General features: G+C 41.9%; 1 protein-coding gene across 1 annotated transcript in view; it reads left to right on the forward strand.

The window, feature by feature from the left end:
- Positions 1–12,780, forward strand: part of CILK1 (ciliogenesis associated kinase 1) — a 66,206-nt gene that overhangs the window by 19,604 nt on the left and 33,822 nt on the right. Inside the window, exons 2-3 of the mRNA XM_037843548.1 lie at positions 592–864; positions 6,375–6,429. Coding sequence (XP_037699476.1) covers positions 764–864; positions 6,375–6,429 — 156 coding nt within the window. The 5' untranslated portion in view covers positions 592–763. The remainder of the gene's footprint in view (positions 1–591; positions 865–6,374; positions 6,430–12,780) is intronic.

Below are 12,780 nucleotides of genomic sequence, written 5' to 3' on the forward strand. Positions count from 1 at the left end.
CACAAATAGTTCATGGCGCATATATTAGTTCTCTATCAGGGGAACTTTAATTTTAGCATTCCTTGGCTTTTGTATGTTTACATTGCTAATTGTAGCTAAATTGCACAGAACAAATTATATTTAGCATGGATTCTCTGAGCTCAGCAATTTTCAATGAGCATAGTTATGAGTATTAGTTAGCAGAACAGTATTGAATTGGAGCTGATTCATTTCTGAATGAGTGACAAATGCACTTTCCAACCATGTTATCTTTAGTTTTATAAAAAATTGGAATACAGCATTATTTAGAACAGGGGTTTTTAAACTTTTTTCTGTGGGGACCAGATAAAGATTGTTGACTTCCTGGGCCATCCAGTCTTCGTCTCAACTACTCAGCTCTGCTGTTGCAGTGTGAAAGCAGCCACAGACAGTATGTGAATGTATGGCATGGCTGTGTTCCAATAAAACTTTATATGTAAAAACAGACAGGGGGCTGGGTTTGGCCCATGGGTCATAGTTTGCTCACCCCTGATTTAGACTATAAAAGTACATATAACCTACAGCTCAAAATGTGCATTAGCATTTGTCCTTGTCTGTCATTTGTCTCTACAGGCAGAAGACTGATCTTTGAAAATATGTATTTGGAGGATAGTCACGTTGTATTGAATACCTTGTGCTGGTGCTGCCATCGAAAAATCTGGTTACATTCCGGGGAGGCCTGCTACCACTGCAGGACTGAACCGCGTCGGCCCTGAGATGAGCATCGCGCCTGAGCAGGCACACCATGAATAGATACACAATGATCAAGCAGCTTGGGGATGGAACCTATGGTTCCGTCCTGCTGGGAAGGAGCATTGAGTCTGGGGAACTGATTGCTATTAAAAAGTAAGTTTTATCATTTGCGCTCACAAATTATTCCCGAACTACACATTGTCAACATGGTTTTAACTCTGCTCTGTTTCCTGCCTTTGAAAATTTTCTAAAGTGGAATGGGTGGGAGGCAGGAGAAAAACCTTGGATACCAATTTCTGTAGTTGAGATGATTGTTGACTGGAACGATGATGTTAGAGGTTTTAAAAACATTCCTGCGTTAGGCTGACTACTTCACATATAGCACTGTGTACTTTTTCAAAGTGCTTTCTCATCTCGTGAGGTAATAATGGGCAGGTACAATGAACCTCATTTTACAGGAGAGTAAACTGAGACTCTGAGAAAGTAAGTGGCTTACTCTGGGTCATTCACCCATGTGGTGGTGTAGTGCCTCTGACTTATTCCCCTTGCCCCATTTGGTCTTTGCAATCTAGGTCCATACCCTTTGTAGTAGTTATCTGTTGCTGTGTAACAATAGAAGCCAAAAATGAGTAGCTTAAAACAACACATTTATTATCTAATCTCTTTTGTGGGTCAGAAATCTGGGCATGGCTTGGCTAGGTTCTTTGCTTCAGGGTCTTCTACTAGGCTGCAGCCAAGGTGTCTGCCAGGGCTGGGTTTCATTGGAGGGCTGGACTGGGGAAGGATCTGTTTCCAAGCTCTCTCACATGGTTATGTGCTGTGTTCAGTTCCTCCCCAGGTGGGCCTCTCCCCAAAGAGCGCAAACATGGCAACTTGCATCATCAAGGCATGTAAGCCAAGAACGCAGAGATGAAAGTCACAGTCTTTTGTAAACTGATCACATAAGTAGCATCCTTGCAACATTGCTGTTGTCTGTTGATTTGAAACAAGTCATTGAAGGAGAGGGAATTATACAAGGCTGTGAATACCAGGTGGAATCTTTGGGGGGCCACCCTAGAGTCTGCCTGCCACACTATTTATATTCAGATGCCTTTTTAACATCTCTGTTTGGATGGCCTAGAGACCCTTCAAACTAATCATGTCCAAAACTGAATTCATATTCAGCACACTCTCCTTCTCTCACTCCAGACCTGTTTCTCCTTCAGTATTCCCTATCTCAATAAATGCTACTACACCCACCCCCTGCCAAAATCTGACTTCTCTTCTCCTTAAGCCCCACCTTCAGTCATCTAATCCTATAGATTATAATCACTAAATATTTATCTGATCTGCCTACTTCTCTCTATTCCTACTGCTACACCCCCATTCAACCCATTATCACTCACTGCCTCAACCACTACAATAATTTTATATTCTTGCCCCTATTCATTTTAGTCTGAAGGGATTATTTAATGTCCCCTTGTCCCACATGATTTCAGTGCAGCTGTGGTGTACAGTTCTGTGCCTGCTGCCAGCATCCCACCATAAGTGCACATGGGAAACTCAACCAAGGTACATTCCACACAGCTCCTTAAATGGTTCTCAACAGGACTGAGCCCCATTTCCCTACCTTGGTATCAGCTCAGTAATGCACCCATTATTGGTTTTCCTACCTCTCCATTTCCACTTTCCCTACTCCGTGCCTTGGCTTCCAGGAATCACCTCCCAAATAAACTACTTGTACCCAAGTCCATGACTCAGGCTCTGCTTTTTGGAGAGCCCAAACTACGACAGCTTTCAGTGTCTTCCCATCGGTTTTAGGATCAAGCCCCAAAACTTTAATGTGATGTGCAAATTGCTGCATCACTTGACCCCTGCCTATTTTCTTCGGCCTTATCTTCTTCCTGTCATTGCCCCCCTTTTTGCTCCCACCACACTGGCTTTGCATTTCTTAAATTCACCATATACCTTCCCACCCAGATCCTTGACTTGGCATTCTGACCTCTATGCTTCCCAACTGGCTAAATTTTACCTATCCTTCATGTCTTCATTGAATTGCCACTTCCTTGGAGGAGCTTTCTGTGATACCCCAGACTAGATTAGGTCCTTTTGAGGTCTGCTGTTATAGTACCCTGGGCCTTTCCTGCATATCACTTAGCACAGAAAATTATTTAATGTCTGCCTTCCTGCAAAGATGTCAGCTCCCTGAGAGAGTCTTTCTCATCACTGTCTCTCCGGTGCCTAGAAAATGGTCTACCACATAGGAGGGGCTGAATTACATTTGGTACATGAAAAAATGAATTGGTCACTCAACTTGGAGGCAATGTAAGGTCATAGACAGAGAGTAGAGATGGAAGTTGGTCTGTTATCAGCCAACAGACCTTGAGAAAGTCACATAACTTCTCCATATCTTAGTTTCCTCACCTATCCCATCTATTTCTCAGGACTGTTATAAGGCTCAAATGAGATAATGTAGTTGAATTGTATTGAAAAATATAACGTCAAAATGTGGCTGGCTAATAGGGCTCTCTTTCTTTCCCTTCAGGCCCCTGACCAGGGGTTCAAAAACTTTTTCTGTAAAGGACCAGAGAGTAAATATCTTAGTCTTTGCAGGCCATAAGGTCTCTTTTGCAACAACTCAGCTCTGCTGTTTTAGCACATAGGTAGTCACAGACAATATATAAATGAATGAGTAGGTCTGTGCTCTAATAAAACTTCATTTATGGACACTGAAATTTGAGTTTCATCTAATTTTCACATGTCACAAAATATTATTATTCTTTTGATTTTTTTCCCAACCATTTCAAAATTTAAAAACTATTCTTAGTTCATAGGCTGTACAAAAACAAATGGCAGGTAGATTTGGCCCATGGGCCATTGTTTGCAATCACTTTCCCTGGAAGGTCTAGAACTGTGCTGTCCAATATGGTAGTCAATAACCATGTGGCTATTTAAATTTAAATTTAATTTAATTTAAATAAATACTAATTAAATTTAATTTAGTTCCTAAAATGCATCAGCCACATTCCAAGTGCTCAGTAGCCACATGTGGTTAGCAGCTACTGTCCTGCAGAACATTTCCTTCATCAAAGAAAGTTCTATTGGACAGCCTTGGTCTGGTTAGAATAAGCTGAAGAATTTTCCAACAGGGCAAGGTTATCCCTAATAGAATTCCTGCATTGGTTCTGTGGGATTCCTGTCTGCTTCATGGGATTTGGGAAGAATTGGTTTGATCCAGACCTTCCTAACATGCCCCTGAACTCCCAGGGTCACTAGAGAGGCCCTTGAATCAGCCTAATAGTGTAAGGTCCTGCCAGCTGGCAGAGTCAGGAGAATTCATCCATGTCAAACTTGGGGTAGCTCACAGCTCACAAAAGACTTTGGGGGATCCGTAGTCTACCTTCTGCCCACTTACTGCTGCAAAGCAACAGAAGGGATTTGAAGGAGAGATTGATTTTTCCCACATGATCTTTATACTCATCCTTCACCTCCCAATCTCCACTTTGAAGACATTGCCCCTGGACTGGCTCACCACAGTTACCCAGTCCTAATCACTTCATGGGACAAGACCAAACTGTTGGAGGTGAAGCCTTTGAGGACACTTGGCTCGTCTTTCTTTTATCTTTTTTCTCCCTTACATCCCTCCTTACTTTGATCTAGGCTTTCTGTTTCCGGGCCCAATATTTTAATTATTCACAAGTGGGAAGTTCAATAAAGACAGGAATATAGAAAGAAGGCTTCAGCAGAACTCTCAGATTTTCTTTCTCAATCAGAAAATCAGACTAACCCTTCCCATTTCCCTCCTGGCACTGCTTAGGACCTTGGCTTGGACATAGACTTCCCATTTTTGTCCCTGCCTTTTATACCAGCCTTAGGGCCCCCGAGACTCATGCTCCTGGCACGGTGGTCCCGCTCCCTTCCCTGCTGTCCTGGTCGGCCACACATGATCGCCTTGCCTCTGTCACCTCACTTGCATAACTCTGAACCTCGCATTAGGGAGGGAAGAACAAATAAAGAAGAAATAAGTGTCATCCAGAACACCACCCATCCACCTCTGAGGGCAGTTCCTTCAGGAATGAGTTGGGTGAGTGGGAAGAGAGCTTATCTTTTAAGAGCCTGTACTTGATGTCAGCCACTGTTGTGTTTGAACTGCAGGATCATAGGCCATTTTCTCATCATTTAAAGGGAAAGTAATGATGCCTGTCTCACAGGGCTGTGGAATGGATGCAGTACACAGGTGGAAAGCTTAGTCCAGAACCTAGCACACACCTCATCCTACTAAATCTTGACTATTAATATTAAATATATTTTCCCAAAGCTAGCTGTAATTCTATTAGATATATTTAATTTTGTATACAAAAAATTCTTATTGACATTGAATTCAAGAACACTTGCTGGTAGTTTGGCTTCCACAGGGGTAGCACTTGAATAAGCCGATAAAATAGACAGCAGAGCCTCAGGGTTTGATAATCTGATTTCAGAGTTTTCATTTTGTGGGTACAAGGTGGGGATGTGCTGCATCAACCTGCTTTTGCTTCTTCCGTAGCCTCCCTCAGCTCCCACACTGTGCACGTATTTACTCAATTCATGTTGGTTCGTTTGATCTGCAACACTGAGAGGATGAAGGTCATGTTTTTGGTTATGCAAAAGCAGAATGATAAGAGATTATTTTAAGCCAAGAAACTTCCACCTTTCCCATGCAGACAGAGGACATGGTAGGAGGGAATCAGTGGTTTATGCCAAAAGGTCATATTTTTCTCCTCATTTGTCTTTGTGTTTCTGAATTAAGCTAGGAAAGTTAGTTCCTAAAACTAGAACATTTTTTTCGCTAAAAATGTGACTCTTGTAATCAAGAAGCAGACACTTCATAAATGAATCAAATACACAAACAATTTTACATGAAGACATGAAAACCATCTTTATTAATTCTATCATTAAATGAGCTCCTCCCCTCCCATCCATACCCCCAGCCTACCCACACCACTCTGCCCTGAGTTAGTTGGGGAGAAATGTTCTTTTAAAGATTTTCATGTTTATCATGCTGTACTCTAAAATCTAACTTAATTCTCTGAGTTTTATTTCATATTATCCTTCTTAGTATATTCCCATTTTGATTTTATATATGCACTGCCTTTTTAGAGTCATAGTATTACCCTGCTCATGTCAGCCTAGGCTAAAGTTTATTGAAAAAGATTCTGATCCTGATGTTCCTGTTTACTTTTTCGAAAGAAAGATTTTGAAAGAAACTCAGTCCCACCTTTCTCTAATCACTGCCCCCCAGTGCCTCTCAAACCTGGCATGAGAACAACAACCTGATTTGAAGAAGAATAAATTCTTTATTACAATTGTAGTGTGGTTTGCATCTTGCAGATGAGGAAATTCAAGGCCAGAGAGGTTAAGTGGCCCCTTTGGGGTCAGGCAGTAATTTAACGGCGGAGCAGGGGTGGTGGGCCCGGCCGCTGCACCACCCCATGCCACCTCTGCAGGGAAATCTTGTGCTTTCGGATGGACTGCACTGACAGGGTTTTAAATAAATGTTGTTGTGGACAGTATAGTGTATGGTAGAAATCAAAACCAACTTTAAGTGCTGTTCATTAGGCTCACAATAAAACATTTTTTAAACAATAAAGTTGGACCTGTTATTTGGAAATAAGCATACTATTTGTTTCCTTCTTCTCTTTTAGGATGAAAAGAAAGTTTTATTCCTGGGAGGAATGCATGAACCTTCGGGAAGTTAAGGTATTTATTAGCACACCAGGAAGTAATTTATATATGGTTGATTAAAAGAGCTTTAAACATTCTTAGATTTACAGTTGCTATATTGATTCCATCTGAATTTGTTCATTAACGCCAAGAAGAGGGCAAGTAATAATATTATGCAGTTAATAGCCAAAAGTAGATTACTATGCAGTTATATTAGTGAATGTGCTTTTATTAGGAAGCCTATATATTTAGTGGATCTTTTATATATTTCAATATGAATAACAGGAATGTGTTGATTTAGTGAATTACTGTTGAGCCTAAAGATGGTCATTCTAATTATTAATATAAATGAAAATCTATTTGCTGGGTTGTTTTCCTAAACATAATAGTAATACTTATTTCAGTGTCTTATTGCTTAATAATGTGCACTCTGTTCTGTGTGATGGAATTTCGCCATCAAGGTAAAGCTGTATCAAGCATTGCTTAGCACGTATCTTGATTCGGAGTGTTTCAATTCTCTTCTTTGTCTCTGTCAACTCCTTTGAGTTTTAGCCACGTAGTTCTCTTCCTTGTGCTTCATCCACTCTTAGTCCTCTCACCCAGTCCTATTTGAGATACCTAAAAGAATATTATAACCTCATTCTTTCCTTTTCCTTCAAGGGAGTCCCATACTTGGGAAGGGCTTACAAGTCCAGAAAAGGGATCTGCCAACTTTTTCTGTAAGGGCCAGATAGTACGCTTTGATGCTTTATGGGCCAAGAGGCAACACTGAGGCTACTCTGTAGGTACATATATAAACAGAGAGGAAACAAATTTTCCTAACATTTTTATTCATGAAAGTTAAAATATAATAATAATTTAGTACAATTTTTTGCTGTTCGGATCTTCAAATGAGAATAGTAGAATTCTTTTCTAGAGCACATAACAATTTAGTTTAATTGGGTTCCAAAGTTAGTTTTCCCTGTCATCAAATTGATTGCAAGTATTCATCTGTAGAAATTTATTTTTAGCTCATGGGCCTTGCAAAAACAGGGTGGGTTGTGTTTTTCCCACAGGTCATAGTTTTCTGACTCCTGGCTAGAGAATAAAATCTCTGCAAGGTCCAAAAATGTCAGAAATGTCAGATAAAATTAAGGATGATTTGAGCCCAGACATGAAGGCTTGGAATTTAAACCATTACTTTTCTTTACAATTCTGTGTATTAGTTCTAATGCAGGAGAAAACTACTCATACATATAGCTTAGAAAAACTGTAGGCTCAGAGGTTCACAGATGGCAAGTAACTGCCCCAACAAGATGGCTAAAGGAACTCCTCCTCTTGCTAATGACCACCAGAAGCTTCCCACTCTTTCCCCACCTGCACAGATGCCTCATCTGCTGCCAAGTGGGACCACCTCTCCCATCTCTCCCACCCCTGTCTGCCCTTACTGATCCTCACACAAGCTCATCACCATGGGCTACAGCCAAGCCCTAAAAATAGAGGGGAGGGAAAGAAAATGGGGGTAGAAAGGAGGCACCTTACCAAGATACCTCATCCCTTCCTCCTTGCTAAAGTCCCTCTTTGCTGCTTGCTGAGTCAGAAAGAGAAAGGAAAGGAAGGTCACCAGAGGACGCATGTCCCCATCATTTTCAGTGTGCTGCTAGCAGCAAAAGGAAACGAAGTAAAATCCTGCTCTTTGGTACTCATTACATCACCACCCCCCTTCCCTAGCACCTTTCTCCTCCATTGCCCTCTGCCCATGCATCCTCATGTCTTCCCCTGGAGACCCTGCCCCAGCTGCCTGTGGACTTCAGAGGGATCCTGTGCTTGATGGGCAGCTTCAGAGGGGAGCATCCCTGCCCCTGGGATATCATGGTGGGTATGGGCCTGGTGGCATTTTTCTTTGAAGCATTGTTATATATAGCACTTAGGTTCTATGGTGCTGTAGATACCTTCCTCAGGAGTAGGCTGCCTGCATCCTTTCTACTCTGTTCCTCTGCTGTCTTTAAATCCTGGCTCCATCAATCTTTCCCTACTCCCATATATCTTGAAACTCTTCCTCTGAACTGGCTCTTTCCCTTCAGTCTATAAATGTACTCACCATTCTCCCTCACTCAGAAAAGACTTAGTCCTCGCTTTCCTTGAGCTTCCACTTTTTCTTACCTTTCCCACAAAATTTTCCATCCTAATTGAATCAGGCATCTCCCTCATGCAACTCGACTGAAGTAGCTCTCCTAGAAATCACCAGTTGTCAAGTCCAGGAACATTTTCTCAGGCATTTTCCTTTTCTGCAGTGTTGGGTGCTACTGACCACTTCTTCCTCTCCTCTCCCAGGGCTGTGTCACTCTGCTTTTGCCCAGCTGTCCTACCTCTTACTTGTTTTTCGACCAATTATTCTATGGTCATCCCTAAATATTGATGATTTCTTGGACTTTTGCCTTACCATTTTATTATTATTATTTATTTGTGCTCTGGCTTCTCCTCCTGGATGATTTCATTCATTCCCCTTGCTTCAGAAGTCTCATCTAATCTGTTACTCTTTCTTATGCTTTAGACCAGGGGTCGGCAATCAGCTGCCATCTGTTTTTATAAATAAAGTTTTACTGGAACACGGCCATGTCCATTTGCTTACATATTATCTATGGCTGATTCCTTGCTATAATGGCAGAGTTTAGTAGTTGCAGCAGGGACCCATATGACCTGGAAATCCTAAAATATATACTATTTGGCCCTTTACAAAAAATATTGCCAAGTATATGCAACTGCTTACTGGACATCAGTGCCTGAAGTTTCCAGAACGTCTGCTCCCCCAATACTCAAATTCTCTACCCCTTTCTGTTAATGCTATTAACATTTACCCAGACTAGAAACTTCAGGCTCATTGCGGATGGCTTCCCTACGACCCACTCCCCACACATCTACATCCATCCTGTGAGCTAGTGTGATCTCCCTAACACTCACCCACTCTCTACCATTTATTGAGTGCTTCCTATGGACCAGGCAGCACCTTGGATGCTGTACATACACCTTCTTCATCCCCACAATTACCTTATGAGGGAAGTGTTAGTACCCTGAGTTTGCTGATGAGAACACCTGAGGCCCAGAGACTCAGTACCTTCCTCGAGGTAAACACAGCTCTAAGCAGTAGAGCTTGGTTTCAAACCCAGGTATGCCAGAAGACTTGAGTGGGTATATACCTGGTGTTTCAGTTTGCTAAAGCCGAAATGCAATATGCCAGACATGGATTGGCTTTTAACAATGGGGATTTATTAGATTACAAATTTACAGTTCTAAGGCCTGAAAATGTCCCAAATAAGGCATCAAAAGATGATACCTTCTCTGAAGACCGGTTACTAGCAAGAGCTTGGACTCTTCTGTCATTCAATAAGGCACATGGCGATATCTGCTGGTTCTTTTTTCCTGGGTTTCATTGCCTCGGCTTCTGGGCTTTTTCTCTAAATTTCATCTCTGGGTGTTTGAATTTTATCTCTTTTTTCTGTATGTGTTTTATCATCTCATAAAGGATTCCAGTGAGAGCATTAGGACTCACCTTGAATGAGGCAGGTCACATCTCCATGGAAACAACCTAATCAAAAGGTTTCACCCATAATAGGTCTGACCCACAGGAATGGATTAAAAGCACATGGCCTTTTCTGGGGTACATAACAGCTTCAAACTACCATACCTGGCATCCAAATGGTTTGCTCCCTGCCTGCCTTTCCAGCCAAAGTTTTCCCATCAGGAGCCTCCATCAGAACCAAATGGGGGTGATTCTCATTCCTCAGACATCGAGTTAGTGCCTCCCTTCCATGCCCTTACCTGAGATGAGCTTTCCCCAACATACCCTTTCCCTCCCGATGAGCTTGTCTAGGTGTTACTCTTCCTGCAAGTCACATCTTGATGATACCTACTGACCACTCAGGGTTTGCTGATTACTCCTTGCTGAAATGTGTCTGATGTTCTTTATCTCTGTCATTCTTTTGATGCTTAATATGATGTCTTTATTCTGTTATATGCATTTTGTATTCATGTCCTATCTTCCCAATTAAATTGTTTGCTTCTTAAAGGCAGTGGCAATGTCTTATGCCCCAGTGTATCTTTGGGGCCCAGGAAGTTGTAGTTCTATTAATGGTTAAGGAAATAATGATCGTTCTCTTAGGAGGTCAGAATTGATTCGGACTGTTGGCCCAGCCTTTACCTCTCCTTTGGAAACATTTCCTGAGTCAAAATAAGAGTCTTTCTGGAATATATCTTTGTAAAGTGAGTCAAATGAAGTGTCATTCGCCCCACCCCACACTACCCCCTTCTCACAAAATTAATCTCTTTTATATTTAACTAGTTCATGAGCCTGGGTTAGAAGTAGTGCAGAGGGCCACTCTTTTAGACTGGCCAGTAATAGTAATACATGTTCAAAACACACTACAGGTGCTTTGATTTGCTAAAGCTGCTGGACTGTAATATACCAGAAATGGATTGGCTTTACAGTGGGGGTTTCTTTGTTCACAAATTTACAGTTCTAAGGCCAAGAAAATGTCCCAATTAAGGCATCAACAGGAGGATACCTTCTCTGAAGAAAGACCGATGGCATCTGGGGTTCCTCTGTCACTTGGGAAGGCACATGGTCAGAGTCTGCTGGGCTTCTCTGGGGGTTAATCCTGGTTTCTGTGGCTGTCTCCAAAGTGTCTCTGGGCTTCTATCTTAGCTTCTCTCTCTTAGCTGTCCCCTGGGGAAAACTCTGGATTGCATATTTTAGCTTCTCTCCAAAATGTCTCTGCCTTGTATCCTCTTGTAGAGAACTCCAGCAAGGTGATTAAGATCCTCTTTGAATGGGCAGGCTCACATCTCCATGGAAACAACCTAATCAAAAGGTCCCACCCACAATAGCTCTGCCCCCACAAGATTGGATTAAAAGAACATAGGCTTTTCTGGGAAACATAATAGATTGAAACCAGCACAACAGGCCAAGAGCTCAGAGTACGCAGCTCCTTCCTAGAATTCTCTTCTTGGGAAGCTTTAAAACCTACTTCATTTTCCTCTGAATGGATGTGCCCCACGATGCTTCAGTTGTTACTTGTGATATAATTTTAGCGAACAGGCAAAAAAGATGGCTGCAGTCAATGAGAGTCCAGTGAATACTTAAAAGTTAACCAGTGTTTGTGCTTGTTATTCATGGAGAACCAGAAATCCAACCCAACTAAAATAAGGAATCAGTCCATTTGGGTTATTCTAGAAGGATCTGGCCAGTTGGACAAAACAGCTGCGAATTCCCTGCCACAGAAGCATCTTGGCAGGAGCTTGCATTTCAAGGAGGAAGCTTCAGAGGAGTCTTATTTTTGTGCTCATTCACTGACCATAACCCTTATCCCTTCTCTCTTCCCAGCTGCTTGAAGTAACTTGATCATATTACACATTCCCAAGCCCTGATCCCTGGGGTTCCTTATTACTAAGTGTCCTTCCAGATTTGGATATTCATTTTAACCTTTTCATCTGCAAACATTTTTTATAGAGGGGTGTAATTTTTAATGAAATTGAATTGTTAGGAGGGTTTTTTAACTCATTATTATCGGACTCACCTCTCTGTGAGGAAAAGGCTTTTTAAATCAAAGGACCACCTCACTGGCCAAAGTGACCCTTTGAAGCTTCCTTGAAGGAGATAGTCTATCAAATTCTGACCATCAAATAATTTATCTGGCAAGCGAATCAGCAGTTGGCTGTCCTGGCTGTTGGACATGAAGTAGATGGCTGTTCACCAATACAGAAGTGTGTGTGTTTGCCATCGACAGAACTAATGACAAAAATAGACAATAATGTACACATGGCTGCACTTACATGTATTTTCCAAGAAAGTGGAAGCTGCAGATGTGTAAGAAATAGTAGATGAGTGATCAGAAGTTCATGCACCATTTCCTGAGCTACCCTCTTGTTTCTCATTCCTGCTGGAGTTTTTTGCCTTTGCCTTCCTGGAAGCAGAGGGATTTCTCTTCCCCCCTTAAGGTCTTCCAGTGAGATGTCTCCTTCTTGAACATGTCCTTTGTAATTAAAATTCATATTGTGAGAAAGAGCACAGCGCTTGCCATGGACACATGAGTCATGAAATTCGAGAGAATCAGACCATCAGCCTCAGTCAATTTGAAGGATCCCCTGTTCAAAGTGCCTGCAGGCTGTTAACTGGTGATCTCAGCCCAAAGCAGCTGCCTTCTCCAGTGCTAGAAAAATCAAAGCCTAAGCTTCCTTTGTTGGTTCTCTTCCAGCCACTTCCAGGATAGAAATTCCACCCTCTGGAGGGGGTGAGGCCTAAAATAGCTGACTGGTGCATTGCCTGGAGCTGGGATGGGCAGGAAATGCCAATTAATTATCAAGTACTTACCTTCTAGTCAGTTAATCAAAATAGCTTTTCTACATAAAGTT

This window comes from Choloepus didactylus, chromosome 7 (genome assembly GCF_015220235.1).
Source record: "Choloepus didactylus isolate mChoDid1 chromosome 7, mChoDid1.pri, whole genome shotgun sequence".
NCBI classification, from domain to species: domain Eukaryota; kingdom Metazoa; phylum Chordata; class Mammalia; order Pilosa; family Megalonychidae; genus Choloepus; species Choloepus didactylus.